Here is a 24,880-nt window from a genome sequence, read left to right on the forward strand (position 1 = left end):
TGTCCATATAGGACAAGTGTTTAAGGCCTAGGATAATATTTGTGAGGTACTTTTGTGGCCTCTTCAGTTGCTGCAGGTGTCTAGTGAGGTACATGCCAAATGAGGCATTGTACTCGATGACTGGCCTAATGAGGGAAGAGTAGAGGGAGACAATGACCTCTTTCTTCCTGGATGCAAAACCCTTAGTAATGAGATGTGCCACATAGAAGGACTTTCTGACCACAGTGTCAATGTGATGGTCAAAAGAAAGGCTGCTGTCAACCTGTGTTCCCAGATCTCTTATAACACATTCTGTGTTCAGTGGACTACCATTGATGTGGTAATTTATAGGAAATGTTTTTTTTCCAATGGGGATGACGGCACATTTTTTGTCATTGAGCTTAATGCCTTGGTTCTGACACCAGTCGTTGGTCTTAGTGAGGCCTTTCTGTAGGATGTCAACATCACTTGGTGAGTTAATAATAGCTCCCAACTTGCAATAATCTGCGAACTATGTCAGCCAGAAACCCTTTGTGTTGGCCTGGACTTCAAAGAAGTAGATACCAAACAGGAGAGGACCCAGGACCAAACCCTGTGGGACTCCACTTGTGACTGGTCGGCAGTCTGACTAGGAGTCTGTTACTTTCACACTGTGGGTTCTATCTGTGAGCCAGTTTGCAACCCACCTAGTGATATATGGGTTGATGCCTAGCTTAGTGAGTTTTTCTCTGATTTCTAAATGGTAGATGGTATCAAACACCTTGGCCAGATCAAGTTAGGCTGTATGAACCACCTTGCCTTCATCCACAGCTCTGGTGACTGACTCAAAGAAGTCGACCAAGTTGAGCAGGCATGATCTACCCTTCACAAAACCAAACTGTTTGGGATTCAGAGTTTGAAGATTCCCTATATCCTTGTTTATTGGGTCCATAATGATGCTTTCCATAGCTTTGCATATCAGACTTGTCAGCCTAATGAGGTGATAGTTACCAGGGTCTGTAGTTGCTCCTCCTTTGTGGAGAGGGATGACAGTAGCAGTGTACCATTTGGTATGACAAAGCCTGAGGTGAGGCTGTGATTGAATAGGGCACACAGGTGAGTTGCCAGTTCACTCTGTAGTTCATGTAGAACACAGCTAGGGATATTATCAGGTCCCATGGAAGCTGTATTCTTGGCCTTGGGCAGTGCTGTTTTAACCTGTGCAGCAGTAATACCGGGAGCCTTGCAATTTACTGGTATTGTAATTGGTCTTTTGGGGGGAGAGAGAGGGGAAAAGTTGGCACTGAATCTGTCAGCCTGTATATTGGCAATATCTGTTGGCTCGGTATAGGAGGTACCATTGTGCAGTAGCTCAGAGCAAATCTGGGTATTGCCATGGAGATTCTTTACATTATTATAGAAGGCCTTGTGGTTGTCTTTATTATCTGCTGCAATTCTGTTTTCATAGCTAGCTTTAGAGGATTTGATGGGGGATCTCAACTTTTTGTTGAGGTTTATAAGGGAGTTTTACCAGTCTTGGTACTTCACCTTATTCCGCATCAGTTTACTCCTTCTGTTGTAAAGTTTGTTTATGGCAGGGGACCACTAGATTGGCTTCCTTTCTTTTTAGAGGAGAGCATTTTGGTTCTATTGGGTATGGTGAGATTCAAGCATTTGTACAGTGTATTGATGTATGATTTAGCTGTCATGCAACTATTCTCCATTTGCATGGGTGCCATGAAGTTAGCCACCTCTGTTTTTAGGAGTCCAAAGTTAGCTTTTGAGAAGTTTTTCATTGTGGTTCCCTTTGCTGGGGGGGGGGGGGGTGAGAGGGATGTGGATTTCCAGGGTGATTATTTTATGGTCAGATCTAACCAGGGAGGAGTTAACTATTGGTGTAGAGCAACAGTTGCCCATGTTAGTAATGACCAGGTCAAGGATGTTACTACCTCTAGTAGGGGTAAGAATGAGCTGGTCCAGGGAACTGGAATTAATGAATTCCAGGAAATGTTGGGCAAGTGTATTGGTACATGAGTAGTTTTCCCATTTAATGGAGGGGTGGTTGAAGTCGCCTAGTATGAGAGTGTTATGTTGGACCCTAATATTCTCCAATATGCTTAGGAACATGGAGTGTGAGTCTTGGGACATTGTTGGGGACCTATAGCAGGCTACGACCTGAATCGCTGTGTAACCCAATGTTAGCTGCACCTGAAATATCTCTGATGAATTATGTTGGGCTACCAGTCTGGAGGTGTGTGCATCCTTTATGAATATGGAAACACCACCACCTTTGAAGGTTCAGTCCAAGTTCTGTGGCCAAAAGGTGTGGAATGAGTTATAGCCTGGTAGTGCAGGGGTGCTTTCTGCTGCCTTGAACCAGGTCTCTGTTACAGCACAAATGTTTATGTTCTCCAGGAGTGCTTCGAGTGAGTGTGTTTAAAGATTAAGACTTCTAGCATTGAACAGCATGCACTCATTTAGCTGTATTAACTGGATGGAGCAATGATCCCTGTAACTGTAAAACAGGCTACATTATTCAGTCTTGCAAGTCCATCAAGAATAATAAAGGCCAACAAGGAACAGCACAAAGAAACAGCACTTTACCATGACACCATAAAAGATGGTTTCATCACCAACTTGTCTTTAAAAGAAATGCAAAATGAAGATAGCAAGCCACTGAGAAAAATCCCTGTTAAGTAGACCAGCCATAGTTTTATCAGATGGGAACAATTTTGTAAAAGATGTCACTATTACAATTAGTGATGAGAATCCTCCACTCGGCCCTAAGGAAATTGTCAAGGTACAGGAATCAAGAATGACAAAGAATGGACAAATTCTACAACATGAACTAATTTCACATCAAGTTCCAAATCAACAATCATGAAGAAAAATCAAGCCCATCCAAATTCAAGTGTAAAAATGGTTACATCTGTCTCCTCCAATAGAAATGCATGATAACAAACTCTAACTGATGAATGTTTGCAATACACACCACCACCATATTCATGTAACAGCTCTTCACTCAAAAGCAGTGAATGATATCTGTTAAATCAACATTAACGTAAGACCAAGGCAACTCAGAAATGACCAATAGCTCAACATTTTTTCAATAAACAGTTGACTAGATAGATGGTATTAGGCAGTGTACAGTTATTATTTCAACATGAGCAAATGTTTAAGACAGACATAAATTGTAGTCTGCTTGAAGTCCCTGAAACTGACATCCTTGAAAGAAGTTCTCCGTATCAAAGTCTAAGTACAGCACTGCAATAGTAGATACAGTAAATGAATACTGTATCTATCAGATAATTCATGGTACTAAGCTTCAGCAATTAATGAAAATAGCCATGTTTCTGCAAAGGACATACATCCTTGTATCTCTTGTAAAACTTTATATCTGAGGTTTTGTGACTCTTGAGTTGGAATGTGAGGGCGAAGCTTCAATATAAGGGATGGTACAATGATGCTTGTTCTTCTCAAAAACTCTTTTTAAAAAATTTTTATCTTCCTTAGAACTGTTACAAATTGTGTAGTTTGCTTAGTTTGTCTTCCATAGCTCACAATGAGTTCAGCTTCACTGGACTACTGTCTGTGTCAGGAGCCTGTCCACAAAGTTTACCACACAACTGTGTGCTGAAAATAGCTGGTCTCAGCAGGAAAATTAAGGAATTGTTACACTTTATGTGACATTTCTCTAACTAGGCACTCCAAAAAAGCAACAAAGGAACACATTTTCAAGATTAACATTTGAACCACTCTCTGTGCTACTGCAAGATCTGTCTGAAGGATTCAGTCATGTCTAATTTTAAAATCATATGGTGGGGGGTGATTACAAACAATATTTATTATTTATTTGTTTTTGAGTACCCTGATAGTCCATCGGGGAGAATGCTTATTTCAGTGGAAAGCCTGCAGAGAAAAGCTTTAAGAAAAGGTAGATGTACAATATATCAATGTACAAGCAGAAAGAAAGGTGAACACAAAATACTGAAATTCATTAAAATGGAATAAATAGGAAGTATCACACAAAAATATAAAGTGTAGTGAGTTTTATGAAGTAATGTTGGTGCGCACCACAGAACATTACTGAAACAGGAAATTCTCAGTATAAATGCTAGCAACATCACTAAGCAGTAAAAAGTATCAAAACTTTGGGAGTCAAAGTAATGTGATATTCATCTACATTCATTCTTATTTGTTAGCTGATAAAATGCATGTTCATATGTTTTTCATGGGAGGTATGCAATAAACTTGTACAATTAAATTATAAATAAAACAAATAGCAAATATGATTACATCAAATTACCAAAATTGCTACAAGATTGTATAATTATATGATGTATACAGATTAAGTAGAAAGGCAGTCATTGAAAAGCATCTATACTATTAACATAAAGTGTCTGAATTATAAGTTACAGTGCAGACTAGTATATCACTATGATGCATGTTAAATTTCATTCATTATATAGTGAATATTTATGCATATTATAACACTCTCTTACCATGTCTGACTTTGGCATTTCCACCTGTTCTTTATTTTGTTGCTCTGCCTCATAATTTATAGAGTCTTTATATTTCAAATCATCTTTTCCCTGAATAGTTCCTGGCTCAGAAGTTGTTTCTACTGTTTCTTGTAGTTTGTCTTCCAAAGAGATTTCATTTTCCATCTGTTCATCTTTTAATTCAATGACTTCATATAGTGTGTCCCGCATGTAATCTGCAATGGGTATGGTTTCTGGTTCTGGACTAATAAGTGATGTAGCCTTTTCATTAGTTGCCAAAGTTTGTGCAATATCTTTAATCATCAGCGTGAGGTGTTTTCTTGGCAGTTTAGCTTTGGAGTCATCTTTTCTGTGGCCACCGATTAATGCCAGATCATTGTTACTGGGGCCATCAATTAATGCCTGATTATTGTTTGCCATCTCAGAATCAGCAGGAGTTATTTCATTTTCAATCAGCTGGGCAAAGTTCTGTATTAAATCATCACTGAGTTTCCCCTGTGCCTAAGAAATAAAATAAAACAAAATATATGCTAGTTAGCAATCCTTAAGCATTACATTTTATAAAACACATATTTAATAATAAAATTTTGGATGGGTACTGGGTATAATAAATTCCAATGGCTAAATGTTAGCAGAATATGCTAATAAGACAAATGATCAGACAACCAGTAATGCTGTCAGAGACTGGTTCTTAGCGCTTTGTGTAAAATGAAAAAGTATCAGACATTTTAAAATAATTATTAGTGTCAACAAACCCCATATTCATGTGCATTCCTATAATATGCATTTGTGCACTGTTAAATGACACAGAGTGTAATAACATTTTATTAAACATCACAAAGTCTTACAAAGGGCTAACCAATGGCTGCAATATATAGAAAACACAATGTACTTTTCCAAGATTGGATGTTGTAGGCGCTAACTTGCAGCCACTTCCAGTGGGATTCTCCCTAGATTATCTGCCAGAGGAAGGCCGGAGGTTAAGCAGGCACTGGATAGTCATTTTTCCAGCCTGAAAAGTACTCTGTTGTCTGAGTGACTAATCAGATATATCGGCAACCTACTGGTGGATAAATATTGAACACTTGCATATCAGTTGTCTGAGGTTCAACTTGCTGACAGTGAGACTGTGAAGCTGGTATATAGAAGTTTGTGGGGTGGGGGACATGGCCTCCACATAGTCTTGTTCCCCTTCAAAAACACTTAAAAGTGTTTTTCAGCAGGGTTTTTTGATGAATGTGTCTCAGGGGTTCTGATCTTCAGTGTATTCACTTTAATCCACTCATAGAGGAAACTAAATATGGATTGCTAGCAATGCTGATGATCACCTTGCATCTATGCCATGGTCATTATATTGTTTATTCATATTACTAATTGCAAAAGCAGCTATTATAAAATTCCTTTTCTGGTTTGTCTACAGACTACACAATGCACACATGCACATCCCTCCTACCACTCTCTCTACCTTGACTCCTTTTTTAAATTTCCTTACAAAATACTGGTCTAACTTTTTGTTAGCTACCATGTGCTTTCTAAGGTTTCATCTGTTTAATAGACTTATTCTCCTTCCTCCTCACAAACTGTTGACACCTGATAGACAACTCTCCCTCAATCTCTAACTTAACTTTACAGTCTCTAACACATAACTCAATTAACATTTCCATGCAAATGTCTTTCCAACAGCAGTCGCTCACTACACTGCTTACTTATCCAATGAAAAAAATGATTTCTTATAAAAGGCCATCTGCTTTAACAGAGCAAATTTATGGCTACCTTTACAAAAATACCTCTCTTCTATATTGTTATTGTTGAAACCATTCAAATCTAGAGACAGCAAAACCAAACGTGGCCCTCTTCAACATTCAGTAAATCTGGCAATATCCAATAACACACTATATTCTTCAAACTAGCCCAGTTATAACCATACTAAAAGAAAAAGTCACACCTTTTTATAAATTACATGCTTTAATACTTGGGTTATACTCAACAAGTGGGCCTGATATAATTATTTTTACTGTGACCTGGCTTAAAAATTATTTGTGCTGTTTTACTGACATCCAGGACAACTATAGCATATGCTGTATGACTTTAGACCAGGTAAAAGAAATGATGGCAGACTCCTTCTTCTGCTCAGGCAGCATGTCTCTCTGACTCTTTAAAAGCTAGCCAGATTGATGATAAAGCCACAAATCAGGTTTTACCAGGCCTAAATAGGTTGCCTACAAGTTGTCGAACATCAACTTGTCGAACCTGGCAAACTGCAAGCACAACTGATGGAAAAATCAGCTGATCGAATGTGCTGACAGTTGTACTGTACAAGATCAACATACAGCAAGGATTGAGGCTTTTGCCCTTCCTCACTTTAATACAATCCTACAGAGTTGGTATATATAATAGGCAGGGGGATTGAGGGCACAGCCACCCTGCAAAAAGTAGATGTTTTGTTGTGAGTTTTTCAATCAGCTGATGATTGATAAGTTGTGCTTAATCAGTTGCCATTTGATAAATGAAAAGTTTGACCAACTGTAGGTCTTTTACCTACACACAAGTAACCTTGCTCAACTTAACATTGCCTCTGTTTATATTCTCCAACCTTCTTTAGTTGCTACTATTAAAGACACAATCTTGCAAATGTTCACACATGTTCCTGCAGTAATGCATTTATTCTAGAGGACTTTAACTTGGATGCTAATGATCACAAAGCCAAACAGCTGAACAATATGGTGCAACATCATGACCTAGAAGAACTGATAAAGCAGCTGGCCATATTCATAGGTTCATAGGTGTTTACTAGGCTAATAGCCACAAGGCCTTTTTAAGCCTAGCCATGCATCCCAAATTTCTGACAAGCTCTGATACCCTTGATAAGTGTAAGCATGGGCCTGGAACATGAACCATTTACAGGTTACCTGTGTCCATTAGAGACATAGGTGCCAAACCAGGGATGAATTTCCTATTTCCCATCCAGTTGTCCAAGTTGCACTTGAAATGGGTTAGGGAGGAACTCTGATTCACATGCATGGGGAGCCTGTTATATAGATGGGGTAGTCTCTGGGATACATACCTATCTCTCCAGCAGGTCCTATTTATATCACAGGCAAGGTTTAAGTCTTTAGAACAGGTAATTCTGGTGTTGATCCTCAAAACAGTATAGCATTATATGTGTGATCTCATTATTACCACTTAGGTCTATTGCTGTATTAACAATAAAGTTCTGCCAGACTTTCCAAGTGACCACTGTGCACTGGTGTCCTGTTGGGCCTTCAAAGCTATGAAGCCTACTCCAGAAGTAGTTACTGGTCAATCCTGCCCTCTGCTTAAACAGGCTATGCTTGATTCTCATTTAAGTAATATGAGTTTGTCTTCCTTTACTTCTGCTATCCATAACTCTATCTTCCCTTGTTTACATAGAAGGCTATGAGGCTAGATATGGCCTTGGCTTTCCACGGAAATCAAAACTTTCATGAGACAAAAGGAGAAAACTGGTTTACCTGGAAAGAAAACGTATCTATTATCACACTACATGAGTTGCATAAGTACATAAGGAAATGCCCTTATCTTTAAGAAAATAAACCAGATTAGATACAAACTTAGCCAAAGCAATTTATTTTATAAATATGCAGATATCTGATACCAATAATCCAAAAAAAGATTTGGAAAGAAATAAAACACCTAATTAGACAGTCATCCAACTCTGCCTTTCTCTCCATTAATGTCCCTAATACCTGTAATACTAATCCATCAGAGGACTATAGAAACCTTATCATTTCTTTAATTGAAACCACCACTAACACATTTCTTAACCCTAGCTCTAAGCAACTACTCAGAGTAATTTTCCAGCTCAGTTGTATGTTCTTCTACCGTACCCAGCTGCCTTCCACTTCTGAGTTGCTTCTGACAAGCAAACTAAATGATTATTTAAGAACGTGAACCCTCCAACTCCACCTTCAGTGCACTCCATCCTAATTTCCTTAGAAGGCAGCAGACTTAATAGCTAAACCTGAAACTTATATTTATAACCTCTCAATTACCACAGAAATTGTTCCACCAGGCCTGAAATATGCCATCATTCTTCTTCTTCTTTCTAAGGTACGCGAGCCCAAAACCTATAAATATTATAGGCCTTATCTCCATCCTTTGCCCACTTGAAAATTTTTGGAAAACATTCTTTATAAACCACTGTTTAAACACATTAATAACTGTGGGCTTCTATCTTATAGACAGCACAACCATTGCTGGACTTGACGAAGCTGACACTCTCTATAGTGACTTAAATGATGGCCTCTTTACAGCTGGTGTTTTTCTGGGCATACTCTGTATTCTTGAAACTGTTTACCATAGCATTCTGCTTTCCAAGCAACAAATATTCAGCTTGGGAGAAAATGTCATTCCTAAGGTCAGTGGCTACCTTGACAGCTGAACCTTTCAGGTTTACTCTAATAACCAGCTGTCCACTAAAAACAGGTGTCCCCAAGGCTCTCTCCTAGGTGCATTACTGTTTTCTTTATTCATTAATGATATCACTGATGACTTACTGAAACTTAAGCTTACCCTTTATGCAGAGAATATTTTATTACTGCAGTCAAATAGATGTCCACAGTCCAGCAAACCTATATCCAACAACCATTCTCTTATCTGTGTCAATGGTCTGAATAAAATAAACTCCAAATTTGCCACCCAAAAAAAAGTTATGCTTTTATCCTTCCGTCACAGAGCATCTCAATTTCAGGTGTTATTCTTACTCAGTACACAGATGTATTAAGGTAGTCAGTGTTGTCTGAGCTCTGCTGTGATTCACAGAGGCCATTTATGCTTCTCTGAATGTCCTGCAGTACATATATTCAAGTGAAGGAATAATGAGGTGATAATGCGAAATGATGTAAAAGTTATTATGCTAGTAATCCCTCTTCACACCTGCATCATAATCATAACCCGAAGCCTTGCTGCACCATTCACACATATGTTATAAAGGCAGTTATGCCTTTTCTATTTACTTTCTAGTTGGAGAAGATGCTTTCTCTTGCTACAAGATTAGTTATTTCTTGGTTCATACTGCTTGTCTTGCCTGAGTCAAAACCACTTGCACCCTATTAAAACATATATAACCCCTCCCTTAAATACGTGTCAGCGTTTCTAATGTGCTTGCTCATGGCCAAGTTCATCGGTAATATTTGAATACTTCCAAAATCATATGGCCATTCATGTTTTCACATAGTACTTCATACATGCTCAAAGCTTAACTTAACTTTGCCAACTTTGCATATTTAATGCGAGTTGGCATTTCTTTGCAGGTGCTTCCACATTGATGTAGTCATCACAAATAACCAGTAATATTTGTATATATGGGATCTATATCGGAACATCGAATGTCCAAAACATCGACTGCCATAAGATCGAACTTGGAAGATCGAAAGCTGAAAATATCGAAGCCACGGAACATTGACTTCTTTCCCAGGGAAAGAAGTCGATGGGCAGTTTCTGTGGCTTCACTATTTCCTCCACTGTGGTGCAGTCTCGGAGTTGGTATATTTAAGTAGGGGGGGTTTGGGGTGCACAGCCCCCCACAGTAGAAATGGTTTGTGGTGGACGTGTGTTGTGTGTGTGTTTCTTGGAACAGTGTTTTTTTTCCCTGGGAAAAAAAATCGCTGTTCTGAGCTTTCGATCATATCACATTTTGAACTTCCAAGTTCAACTTTATGGCAGTCGATGTTTTGGAAGTTTGATGTTGTGATATACACCCTATATATGTACATGTAGTGGCATTCTTTGGGAATAATGGCTACAAAGTGTGAACCTTGGGACAATGGATATCACCCTTCCTGTCCTTATTATCAATATCGGGAATAACTACTACAAAGTGCGAACCTCGAGACAATGAATACCACCCTCCCTGTCCTTATTATCAAAATCAAGGCTCCCTACTGAAATATTAGCAGTTGAAATGATGACAAGCCGAAAAAAAGACCAAAAACCCAGAGAAGGGCGAATTTTAAAAATCGCTCTTCTCCTTCAAACTTTTTTTTTCCGGGGGGGTGTATGACTCCCCTGCAAACCCTCTCCCTCATTTGGGGCAACCCCCACTATCCCTAAACTTATGTATACCAACTCCAAGATCATCATACCTCAGAGAAAATGGAATATTCAAAGAAATGGCATCTCGTACTTAGTATATGCAAGTCTGTCCTTTTGGCCATTCAGTCTTCATATTTCGGGGCTTGCTTGGTGGGTCCTGACAATTCAAATGCTTACCCATTAATAATTACAAATTACTAGACCTAGCACTTGACTCTAAAGTAACCTTTACAATCCATTCTCATAATATCATTAATAAAGTCCTTTCACCACTAAAACTCTTATATATATCACATATGCTATTGCCTACTGCCCGCAAAGTACTGGCCAAGAATGTCGTTCTCCCTAAACTAGAAAATTGTCTTCCTGTACTCTACTTATACTCTGCTTATATCACTGAAAGGCCATACGTTGCTAAGAATAAAATTGCTAGACTTGTCTTCTTGCTGCATCTCTATAGACCATCGAAACCTTCTAAATATCCCATGCTGTCTACCTTTTACTGAAATGGGCACTTATCTTCTATGCCTTTTACTATACAAAATTCTAAATGATGCTACTACTCTTATGCTGGGAACAGTCCCACACTCTAAGGGATTCCCAGGAGAACTTAATATCATTCAACTATCCCCCATTTAAAACAGGCATTCATGAAAAACATTAGCACAAACAGGACCACTTCCCAGGAACAAACAAAAAAAAGCCTCAAAGTACTCTTATCAAGTTTAAGGAGTCCCTTTTGAGAAACACTTTAAGGAAGGTGCTTGTAAATACTTTAGAAATAATGGATGGACTCTTTAAAAGTCTTACAATTCTAAACCTGTTTACAGTCTGTCAATTCCCTTCTATTACCATTTAACTCATCTTACTCCCATGTTCTCTTCTTAGTCTTTAGGCCTATCTCTACAATTTCTATTTTTCTCACTTCTATTTGTTTTTTTTTTAAGGAAATTAAATTATAAACCTTAAAGATGCAATTTGATATAGTCAAACTATATTGCAACTCATTTAAAATGATATCACCTAATTTAAGCCTGCTACTTTACTAGAAATGTATAAGAATCTCATAACATTCAGCTTTATACAATCTGTATAATACCTATAAGTTTTTCAACTATATGAACTGAACACTCTATCATATTTGAAGTTCACAACTTAAGTCTACCTGCACTGTTTACTGCCTCTAGGTCCAGGTAATAGCTGAAATCAGCTCTGGGCTAGACCACCTACCCAGTTACCAAGCAGTAAATAAATACATAAATAAATAATATAATATATTATGCATTGCAAATCACTGAAATAACTGCAATATAGAGACTTCACCCCCCTTTCACTCCCTCACCCCATCGCTTATATAGACACATTTGAATAGTCATGACTACATTGCAACAGACTACAGATCGTGTCGCAGCCAACCACAGCATTTTGATCACTACAAACATTGATTGATGGCAACTTTAATAATCGCACACACAGACCCACTAATACACAGACACACACACACACACACACACACACACACACACACACACACACACACACACACACACACACACACAACTAGTAATACAAACCTTTTTGTTTTACATATACTAAATGCAAACCACTATTTTGCAAGTAAGAAATTTAAAGCTAAAATGTGTCTCTTTTTATCACATAAACATATGTATCCTTATTGAAGCAAGTCATGGATAAAGAATTATTTTGGTTGTATTATCTGGTTAAAAAAAGTGACCGTCACAAAGTTCAACACACTACTGATATTCTTTACCTGTGGAATATTTATTGATCATAAATGACTTGGGAAGCAGATCTGCTTTTCCATTTTTGAATCCTGTTTCTTGCTTTAGCCGACATTTTTGGTTAAGATGTAAAGAGCTGCTACCTGCAGCAATATGACAGCTACATCATGCCAAGTATGACGACACTCTTCACATGGGATGCTTTTGATATATCACACTTTTTCATTTTACTCACTTGAAGCATCTAATCCCATGTCCTTGGTCCTGTCCATTTTCAATACTATGCAAACCTTTAAAATATCTCCTCCCCAGATAGGTGAGCAAGTGTCAGCTGCCCACTTCCATCATCCCCCATCTGGATGCTCAAGTGACAGCTGCTTTTCATACTTGTATCATCTGGGTCATGGTCAGGGGTTTATCCCTCTATACTACAGGAAGTCAGCGCCATGAGAATCATGTTCATCTCTTGAGTAGTCCATACATCTGTTTATACCTTCAGTGGTCTTTCTAACAGAGAATTTAATAAACTATCTTCTCAGCAAGCTGTGCTCTGGCACATTTCTGGCTGTACTATGACATTACTTGGCAATACAACAAATGTAGTTTGTCTCTACACCACTTGACTATCACAGTTTTTAGTCTATTTTCTTGCAACAGTCATAGTTGTTCCATGGTCTTTAGCTTGTCAATTGTATGTGTAATTTTTACTGCACTGCTTTCCATCTTTCCCAAGAACAGTAGAGGATCTGTACTGTATATTGACAGCTTGCAAGTCTTGCAGACTTCTGCTGTTTACATCATAATAGTATCTATATCTATGTTGATTTATTTCACTCATTTGTTTTAAGCTGATTTTCAAACATCAGTAAAGCCATTTGAAGACTACATACACTGGGACATACAGACGATGTTACATATACATGCACATACTTACACACACAAAAATACACACAGACAAATACAAACACGTATGCATGAGCAGACAGACACACACACACACACACACACACACACACACACACACACACACACACACACACACACACACACACACACACACACACACACACTCTCACAAACAGTCCTACTATCACTAACACAACCAGAAAATTCCTTCCAATTGCTTTTCACCTGGAAAACATACAACTCTGTTTGCCGAATCAACTTTACCAAACTGAAATTCATTTAAAAAACAAATACAGTTGATGATATGTAAGCCTAACTTCATTCTGATAGTTCATTCATTGCAAAACATATCCTGGTCCTACAAAAGGTATTATATTACATCTGTGTTCCAATGTCTTTATGTTTTCATTCACAGACATCCTAATTCTGTTAAATGCCTAACTTCAACATATCAAAAACAGCATTTTCTTATCAAACTAATAGATTATAATGTTAAGCTCAAAGTTAAACAAACCTGTTTGAGCGAATTTTTCATAAAGTACTCAAAACACACGTCATTTTACCTGTTTTTCTTCTTTTATTACTTTTTCTTTTGTTTTTGATTCTTTCTCTGTTTCTTGAAGTAGTTGTTTTATAAATCCTCCAGGAACCCCAGTCAAAATTGGGGGCGATGATGGTATTTTAATTCTTTCTTCTTCCTTAATCTATTTATATACATTAAACTTATTATTTGGAGAATATTCAGTGGGAGATGGCATGCTATATATTTTATTCAGTTAGATTTTATAAGCTTTTATTGTATTTGAATGAACCACTGGAAGAAGCATGCAGATCAAATTCCCAATGAAGTATGCTCAAAGGCATGTGTGTGAGATATATGAAAATGAATCGGATACTAATCTAATAAATCATAGCACATATTCTACAGTATGATTTAAGTATCATTAAATTCTTCTATTTATTTTGTCAAAGCCAAGTACTAAATTTCTGAATTTAAAGTGCTTGTCATGCTTTTTTGAAATTATAACTATAACTAGGCATTTAACAAGATGTGATCATACACTAAAAATATAACAGTTAATAATGAAATAAGAAAAAAACAAAATGTCTTTTTGATATATTCAGAACATAGCAGTGTTTTTTGATATGTATACAAAGCACATTCACACACACACAAACATAAATACACACACACACACACACACACACACACACACACACACACACACAAGACAGCAATAAGCAACAGTCTTTAGTGAAGTGGCCAAACTGCCAGAGGGTTAGTTAAATCCACTAACATGGAAAATTATATCATATAGTACAGTCTATGAGGCCATGTCTTACAATGAGCTCAGTTTCACATTGTGGACTGCCTTCCCAAAAGTAGGAACCCACCTGCACTTTTGTTTGGAGAGTTTTTTTCTCGGCAAGGTGAGAACTCTCTGGGTCATCTGTTCCTAGAGCTGTGGGTTCAGCTAGGAACCCACCTGAACTTTCAACTGGGCAGTTTATTCCTCAGTGAGGTGAGATCCCTGTGGGTCATTTCTTCCTAGAGGTGAGGGTTCAGGTAGGAACCCACCTGTTCTTTCATTTGGACAGCTCATTCCCGAGTGAGGTGAGATCCCTCTGGGTCATTTGTTCCTAGAGGTGACGGCTCAGCGGCAGTAGTGGTCTTGTTATCATACTTCTGGATATTATCTTACTTGTCTTTCTTCTTTCTTCTTAAGTTATAACTGTTTCCTCACATGTTTTAAACAGTGCCTACAGGTCACATGCAACAAAAGTAACTGAAGGGAGCCTATTCCATTTTTGCAAGAAGCATCCACCTAATTGCACTTAATGATAATGCACCTTGAAATACAAGCATCTCTATTGATTTCCAGTCTTCATGTACCTATCTACATGGAGTCCACACTCGCAGAAGGTACACCACATCACCCCTCTCCAAGACAGGTGAGCAGACTTTTCATGCTTCTCATTTCCTCAGCATTAATCACATGTTGGTCATCTAGACCATAATAAGGGTCTTACATCTTCACCAATGAGTGTGGCCTGATCAGTCAGTGTATATATGTACAGATCAGGGTACAAGGCTAAATACAAGGTTCTACTGTAACAACTTGTAGTCACAAGTCAGTGATCTACAGGGTAACTGCTCATCTAGTAAGACAATCCAGGCAGAACAGGATCATTTTGCATGATGGTAATAGTTGGGGCCAAAGACTGTGGTATAATATTTTAAAAAGGGTATCATTTAAGAAGGAAAGCAAAGTGGAACAGTGGCCGAGTCTCCTGATAGAGAAATTAATCACAATCTGCTCCTATTTAAGGAGAATATAGGTTCAAGATGGTAGAAGCCTTTGGAAATCCAGAGAAGTGTAGGCCAGTTGTCAGTTTTCTCATCGTGAAGGGAGATTGTCCATGTTTAAGGCAACTGGGTCTGAGATGTCTAGAGGAAGATTCTTATATGCCAGTGGAGGTCCAGGCAGTGAAGAACCTGGAGGCTACCTGTATTGTACTGACAAAATTCTGGTAATAGCCTGTTTTGTTACATACAAGGCAGTGAGCGACTTTAAAACCCATGTTGGAGTAATAGACTGTTTCCCAGAAGTTCTGTTTGTGGATTTATAGTAGTTGAAAGACACTGTGTTCTATAAGAGAGTTTATTGTTATGGATCTTTTAAAATGATGCAGTACTAGGAGGATGTTGGCTATAAAGCTATAAACTTAGTGTAAGTTTCTTCATTTTGAACTCTACAGTTCCTTACAAATCGGTGTCTGCAGGACTGCAATCAGTTTCTCTCAACATTTAAACAGATTGAACTCTACAGTTCCCTGCAAAACGGTGTCTACAGGACTGCAATCAGTTTCTCTCAACATTTAAACAGATTGAACTCTACAGTTCCCTACAAAACGGTGTCTACAGGACTGCAATCAGTTTCTCTCAACATTTAAACAGATTGAACTCTACAGCTTGCTACAAAACGGTGTCTACAGGACTGCAATCAGTTTCTCTCAACATTTAAACAGATTGAACTCTACAGTTCCCTACAAAATGGTGTCTACAGGACTGCAATCAGTTTCTCTCAACATTTAAACAGATTGAACTCTACAGTTCATTACAAAAAAGGTGTCTACAGGACTGCAATCAGTTTCTCTCAACATTTAAACAGATTGAACTCTACAGTTCCCTACAAAACGGTGTCTACAGGACTGCAATCAGTTTCTCTCAACATTTAAACAGAGTAGGTTACACACAAAAAGCATTTGTTAAGCTTTTACTTACAGTGCTTTGTAATTAAGCAGGTCACCATATTGGTCAGTCATAGGGTTCTTTGTTTCTACTTGAGTGGTTGCCTCCTTCCCCTGTAACTGAAGTAAATTGACTCTTACATTAAGAGCTGTAATACTTACCTTATAGCTTTAGGACACCTTAGAAAACCTTGTAAACTGCAATAGCCCCGCTATGTTCGCCCTCGCTACGCTTGGGCTCTCTTCGCTACCCTCCCTGTCCCCAATTTCCTCCCGCCCCAGTACCTCTAAATTTATAGCACTATAGCCACTCCCCCACTTTCTAGATCCTATCTGCTTTCATCTGGGATAATTCCACCCACCCCCATTCTACTACCTACATTGTAATAGCACCTATTAGCTTTCATTTGGCGTTCTCCCATCCCCCTTCCAGTACCTTTACCTCACCACTCTATCTTCTGGTGTTGCATTACCAGGTAAAACAAAGTTCCTTCACTCACTAGCTGAAACACATATAATGATATATGCCTCTTTACTACCCCTCTTGTTCACACCATACCTCCTTACCTTGTATGAAAACCAGTTTCTCATGGGATTTCAGGTCCCAAAAGGCCATACTATCACCCCAGCTGTAAATCCTTCCACATTCAACCATACTTACAGTACTAGATCCTATCCAACATCTTGTTCAGTCTATCAACATCTCAACCCCAGGCACATTAGCTCTAGATCCAAACACTACCACAAACTAATAAACAAATTCCTGAAGTTCATCACCAAGTATAGACTCAACCTAATACTTGGTGGTGATATTCACCCCAACTCTGGCCCACTCACTTCAGATACACATACCCCCTCTACTTGTAATCTAAGCTACAAACCTACAATTAATAGGCCAACTAACTCTCTCCTAGTCTGTCATCTCAATATTAGAAGCATTAATAACAAGGTACATGAATTGCATGCATTTCTGGATGTTCACTCCCCTGAGATTCTCTGTTTATCTGAAACCTGGTTAAAACCTAACACTAAAGAAAATGAAGTGTTACCACCTGGGTACAACATACACAGGCTGGATCGTGCTTCGAGGAAGGGGGGTGGGGTAGCTGTACTCTATAAATCTGAGTTGATAGATGTAATACAACCTCCTCAGATTAATAACTCGGAGATTCTTGCCACCAAATTGCAACTTATAAAAATAAATGCATTAATATCATCTGTATGTACATTCCCCCAGGTAACAATATATCTACATTTGAAGATATCCTGCACTGGCTATCATGTCACTACCCCCAAGAAACCCTACTACTTGGAGACTTTAACATAGACTGGGGCACCTGTTCCTTAGAATCCCCAACCACCCATATTAACCTGCATGCATTTACACAAATCATATCCACCCCTACCAGGATAGGTAAACCCAACCAAAAAGAAAGTATACTTGACTCGGTACTCATAAACAGTCACCCCCAACTGTACCCTCCTTAATGGCCTAAGCAATCACCTTCTCACATATGTAATTAAGCACAAAATCATTAATTCCCAACAACCCTTACTCAGAAAGGTTAGAAATAATAAAAACTTTGACCCTGCCAAATTCCAACAAGAACTAAACTCATGTAATTGGTCTATTCTAAAACACCTCCCCTTAAAGGAAGCAGTAGCATACTTTAACAATAAATTCCTTGAGATCCTTGGTTTGCATGCACCTGTTCGTTCAAAGAGAACTAAGGCAAAAACTGCACCATGGCTTTCTATAGAGTCTAAACTCAAAATTACCCTTAGAAACAAAGCATGGGCTTTATAGCATTCTTCTAAAGACCCTCAAGATCACATTAAATACAGGCAATCCAGGAACAAAACCAAAAAATAAATTTTACAAGACAAAAAACAATACTACTGTAATTTACAGACAGTAAACCAAAATAACCCTCAGAAGTTTTGCGCAGGTTTAAATAATCTACTACATCCTGGACAAACTTCAACCCCAATCCCTGCTACTACTATTGATAAAACCCCTGAAGATGTTAATGATAGTTTTAACCAATTCTTTACTGAGACAATTCAAGCCCTAACTAGCCAACTACCTCCTAGCTCCCCTGGTCCTGAAAGTAGCACCCCTAGAAACCTACTTGTGTTCAGCTTCCAACCAGTCACCACTTCACTTATCCGTACCTTGATCAAAAATTAAAACCCACTACACTTTCTGCTGATCAACTCCCTGCCGAGTACCTACAAATATCAGCTGATGCTATTGCTTACCCCATCTCAATACTAATCAATAGAACCATAGTAGAAGCTAAAATTCCCACCATCTGGAAAATATCCTATTTAATCCCACTTCACAAAGGAGGCAGCTCTACTGAATTCTCCAATTATAGGCCAATAGCTATACTCTCTCCACTTGCAAAGATTATGGAAAAATGTATTCATAGACAACTCATGCACCACCTAATCCAAAATCGCCTTATGGCAGACACTCAGCATGGCTTCCGTCCTCATCACAGCACTACTTCAGCCCTCCTAGCCTTTACTAACACCATAAACCATAATCGCAACAATAATTATATATCCTCAGCCCTCTTTTTGTATCTTTCCAAGGCATTCAATATGGTTGATCACCAACTTTTAATCCACACCCTGCAAACATTCTGTCTAAATACTGGAGCCCTCCAATGGTTTCAATCCTACCTGAATGGTCGACAGCAGGCTTTCCTCTGGCAGAACAAACTCTCTAACCTTCTACCTAACACCCTCAGAGTACCACAAGGCTCTATACTAGGGCCCTTGCTGTTCCCCATCTTCATTAACGACCTTTATACTGTCATCCCAAAAGTCAGCTGTATCCAATATGCTGATTACTCTACTCTGATTTGCTCAGCCACATCTCCAGTAGAGTTATGGTCAACTACCCAGACCACCTTTAATACAATAGAAAACTGGCTTTCTGAACATCGTCTGATCCTAAATCCCAAAAAACCTAAAATGCTGTTGTTTTCACCAACACGCAGGTCTACCGCTTTCACCTTTACCATAAAATCAAATGATGGCACAATAATCTCCCCTGACCCATCTACAAAACTATTAGGCGTCATCATAGACAATAATCTAAAATTTGACCTACATGTTAACCAAACTATCAAAACCATCAATAAAAAACTAGGGTCACTTTACAGAATAAAAGCCTTCCTAACCCCTCCAGCTAAAATTGCCATAGCTCACTCTCACCTTCCTTCAACCCTTCTGTATGCATCCCCTCTACTCTCGAATTTGAACAAGACTGTCCTTAACAAACTCTCAATTTGCTACAACCTCATTGCCAGGTTTGCCACTGGGCTGCCTTTTAGGACGCATCATTGCATCAATGTAAATCAGCTTGGTTGGCTTGAACTACCCAGCCTTATCCAGTATAACCAACTGATTATGGCCTATAAAATCCTCTATAATCTGGACAATACTCCTGCACTTAAAAATATTATCACCCCCTATAACAATCCTAGACCGCTTCGATCCTCTAACAAACTACTAATTCAGACTAGCAAAATTAATAACACAGCCGGTTATTCTCTCTTTGCAAACTCTGTAAGTAGATCCTGGAACTCTCTTCCAGCTGATATTACCTTACTTTCCACCTTAGGTCAATTTAAAACTAGACTCAAACAACATTTGTCACTTAACTGCTATGTCAATGTATCAAGCCTGGCTAACTCGACTGTGTAAAAATCTGTTAACCAGTTTACTGCGTAATTTAATTTAATCCTGACTTGTGCTCAGGACTAACTTTAACCTGTGGAACTTGTTTAACTTGCTTACTTATGTAATCTCTGTAAATAATCTGTTTGTAATATGTAATGCTGGTATTATGTAATGCTGTATCTGCTTACCCTTGGAGCTTTTCTCCCCGGGCCTCCGCTGAAAATGGACATGCATCCAGTCGGACTATCCCGGTCAACAAATGTAAAATAAAAAATAAAAAATAAAATAAATAAAGATAATGAAAAGTATCTACAATGAGTTGTGGCTGCAAGCATGACTGATGAACTGATCTTTTGTTTTGTTGCAAGTATTTTCTGCTGCCATTTGTTCACCATTTACATTTATCTGGTGAAGATACCTTATGTTCTATGCTCTGTAAATAAAACTTTACTATGTTCTGGAAGAAAACAGGTATGGTTACTGTCTAAAATATCATGTTGGTGAATGGGGGCAGTTCTTAATTTTTGACTCCACATGCTGTTCTCAGTTAGTGCATCCCAGCAACCCACTCAGAAAAAGTCTGTGCCTGACCCATGTAGTGAGTTGTTAAAGGGTTGCCTGGAGGTGAATCTGTTCTAAGAGCTTACGACTGTCACAGACAACCAGCTTCTCCATATGATTGCTACAGGTAATGAACGGTCTGTGGCTTTAGTCAGATCTAAAACACAACTGACAGTTATTATTATTATTATTATTATTATTATTATTATTATTATAATTAAGAAAAGAGCATGTTAGGCAGGATGACAAAAGCTTTCCAGCACTAGCTGAAATAAGTTTGTACTACAATCAAAGTGTAAAATTAAACCTCTAATAAAATTATTGATAAGTGAGTGACAAAGAGTAATACAAAAAGTATAAAACAAGCATTTAGTATATATTAGGAGTAGGGTTAGGGCTAGAATATTTGTGTAAAATGCAGAGGGATGAAGCCCCCCTTGCCTATCCTGCCTTGTATTTGCTAACCCTAACCCTGATGATAACTCTATTCGTGTTCCTAGCCCAACCCTATTACATTATGTTACCAAAAAACTTTCTGTAAAAGTAACTCTATTCAGATGATGCTTAATCTGGGTTTTGTAGCAAGGGATTACTGATGAAAAAGAAGCGTTCAGTGTTTTGTGAGTCTCTTCCAGTAGTATGTCAGTGATTTTTGCAGCTCTTTTATCTCTCATTTCAAGTTTATTCATTTGTATTGTCAAACTTTCATAATATATGGGGGAGTGTGTAGTATGTGTGCATATATGTATGCATAGATAGATATGTAGCACTTTTCTAACACAAAACACACACACACACGCGCGTGCACACACACACACGCACACACACACACACACACACACACACACACACACACACACACACACACACACACACACACACGCACACACCCACTACCATCCCTACCATCATTCACACATGTACACTCCCACTACCATCCCTACCATCACTTATGCATGCACACTCCCACAACCATCCCTATCATCACTAACACATGTGCACTCCCACTATCATCCCTACCATCACTCACATGTGCACACTCCCACTACCATTTCTACTATCACTAACACATGCGCATTCCAACTATCATCCCTACCATCACTCACATGTGCACACTCCCACTACCATCCCTACCATCACTCACACATGCACACTCCCACTACCATCCCTACCATCACTCACATGTGCACACTCCCACTACCATCCCTACCATCACTCACACGTGCACACTCCCACTACCATCCCTACCATCACTCATGTGTGCACACTCCCACTACCATCCCTACCATCACTCACATGTGCACACTCCCACTACCATCCCTACCATCACTCACATGTGCACACTCCCACTATCATCTCTACCATCACTCACACATGCACACTTCTACTACCATCCCTACCATCACTCACATGTGCACACTCCCACTACCATCCCTACTATCACTCATACACCCAAATAATTGCTTTCTGTCAGTTTTTGCTTTTGCTAAGTCAAGTTCACTGAATTAAGTGCCATTCAATAAACCAGATATAATTCATATCTTGTAAACATGCTTCATGTACAAAAGACATGCCTAAGAAACAAATATTTAGTACATTGCTTGACCAGCTGAATCCTTTATGAAATTGGAGAAATATCTTATTTTTGCACCATTGTTATTTTAAAAGTCAGGGCTGAGAGTTCTTGTCTCCATTTCTCTGAACAGTTATTCAGTACTTATAATGTGTAATGTGTTGTGCATTTCTAAAAGAACTCTCGGGAACAGTCATCTGCGCAATGGCTTTTTTTGTGCAAATATGTAAGTACCATTCAAATATGCAGACCATGACTTCAGGTACATGTTAACTGAATAAGTATGGCATTAATTTTACTTTTCAAAATACATTGTCTGCCTTTGTAGAACAGTAGCTCAGAGTCTTATATAGTAAGATAAAGTAATTAGAAGAATTTAATTCAAAGACATGCTGGCTAATTCTATTAAATGCCTATCTCAATAATAGTAGAAAAGCTTTTTCTTGTGAAAGTAAAAGGCATTGTTAAGACTGCAGTGCTGAAGGCCCCATAAAGCCATTCTAACGTTGACAAATAGTACTTAAAATACACTTGGCAGTTTTACCTGTTTTTCCTGTTTTTTACCTGTTTTTCTTCTTTTATTACTTTTTCTTTTGTTTTTGCTTCCTTTTCTGTTTCTCGAACTAGCTGTTTTATAAATCCTCCAGGAACCACAGGCAAAATTGGGGGAGATGAAGGTGTATGGCACCTTTCCTCTTCCTTAATCTGTATACGTGCATTAAATTAGTTATTGGGAGAATATTCAGTGGAATTCATTCATTTTTGTAGTTTAATGAACACCTGAACAAGGCACGCCAACAAAATTCTCAAGAAAACATGCTTTCTAAGTAACAGCTGACAGACATGCATGATTAAAAAAGCACTAATGAAAAGAAGCTGGATTCTGTTCTAACATATCAAAACACATAAACTGCAATATAATTTAATTCTTCAATGCTTCTATTCCTTTTGTTCTAAGTAGTAAACTTCAGTAGGTAAAGTAATTCTACCATGTTTTTTTTTAATTTAATATAACCATAGGTATAATTTTTAACAATTGGTAAGACTATAGTAAAGACGTAACAGTTACCCTCCAAAAAATGCTTTATATACAACTCATATACATAAACACAGACATGCACACACAGACACACTCACATAAACTTGCACATAGAAAATAACCAGTTAATGTGCTAAAGGGTTGATTAAATCTATAAACATGGAAATTTACACGTTAGTGAAAAGAATCATACAGTGAGTTCAGTTTCACATTGTAAACTGCCCTCCCCAAATAAGAAGCCACTATATTTCCATTAGCTAAAGCCACAGAAGCAAAAGGAGATGGACAGGGTCTAGAATACTCCAAAAGAGAAAAATAAAGCTCACAAACTGAATGACAACCTTTCCACCACACCCACCCTTGCACACATGACTAAATTTATGATGAGTTGTTTTTACATTTGTGGCACTATTGCATGTGCATTGTGGGTAGACATTTGAATTTGACAGCAAGTAAATCAAGATACATGCAGAAGATATCCTGACTGCATGTGTTTATTTATTGTATATAAATATCTGAGGTAAATATATAAGAAATTGCTTTACATTTGCAGAAGCCGCCTTTCATAAGTTTATTGGTAACTACTAAGCAATCAGTCTATAGACCATTACAATACCAAACAATAAACCATATTCAGAAGTTCCTTTCAGATTTGTGGTAGGCAAAATAAGGTAGACCATGGGAAAACTGAGGCTGCTCATCCAATTATACTTGTATACCATGAAGCTGTAAGGGTGTTACTCTGCCTGACATGTGCTAGAAGTTTGTTCCAGAGGTGGATGACATGCTGAGATATGAATTGATCATGGCAGTCTGTCTTAATTATGTTTAGGCCCTTCAACTGGGTAATTTGAGTACCCATTTTTCTGTGAAGGAATAGCATGTAAAGGAGGGCCATATTTTTTTCATGGCTGAAAAGATTACGCAGAGACCACCATACAGAATTCTATAAGAGAATGAATATAGGGAGAAAACTCCTAGTCTGTGGGGATGACCAATGGTCTTAAGGACACTGATCATTTTAGTTAGAAATATCTTTGTTCTGTTAAGCTCAGCAGTTTTTCTCAACAAAGACATGTCAGAATGGGCATTCTATTCAATAATGCGTCAAGTAAGAGATTAGTAAAGGGTAATTAAAACTTCTTTAGATCTAGAGGAATTGCCTTTGTAAATTAGTTGAGCCAGGCTGAGGAAGGTCTAACAATAGTGGACACCTTACAGTCAAAATATAAGTAATTATCCACCAGAATGCCTTGATTCCTTCTAACAGTGCCTGATTAGAGGGGTATATGGACTATATGGCTAATGTATTTGGAATTAGACTTTACTGAGATGAAATGTTCAGCTGACATACTTTTCTCAAACAGGGCTCTAAGGGATGAGGCAAAGGCTTTAACCAGAATGTGAATGCCATGGTAAAAGCATTGCAGACTGTCCCTGGCAGTGCTGGAAGGTTTGTTACCCATTTTATCCCAAGGCCCCTTGAATGACACTAATACATTGCCAGTTGTTAAAGCCAAATATTTTGTCTTTGAATTTCACATTAGCCTGGGTGATGACAAAATACTCCCCAACACCA

At 38.3% G+C, this 24,880-nt stretch overlaps 1 protein-coding gene across 3 annotated transcripts in view; it reads right to left on the bottom strand.

Moving 5' to 3' along the window:
• MYO18B (myosin XVIIIB) overlaps positions 1-24,880 on the bottom strand; it is a 2,352,406-nt gene that overhangs the window by 2,108,908 nt on the left and 218,618 nt on the right. For 2 of the 3 annotated variants that reach the window (XM_044068483.1, XM_044068484.1), the window contains 2 exons: positions 22,827-22,967; positions 4,461-4,961 (listed from right to left, as the gene is read on the bottom strand). In XM_044068483.1, the coding sequence (XP_043924418.1) occupies positions 4,461-4,961; positions 22,827-22,967 (642 nt within the window). Of the gene's footprint in view, positions 1-4,460; positions 4,962-13,743; positions 13,885-22,826; positions 22,968-24,880 lie in introns of all 3 variants that reach the window. The other variant, XM_044068482.1, reaches the window with a different exon arrangement.

This window comes from Protopterus annectens, chromosome 4.part0 (genome assembly GCF_019279795.1).
Source record: "Protopterus annectens isolate FY-2018-M chromosome 4.part0, PAN1.0, whole genome shotgun sequence".
NCBI lineage: Eukaryota > Metazoa > Chordata > Ceratodontiformes > Protopteridae > Protopterus > Protopterus annectens.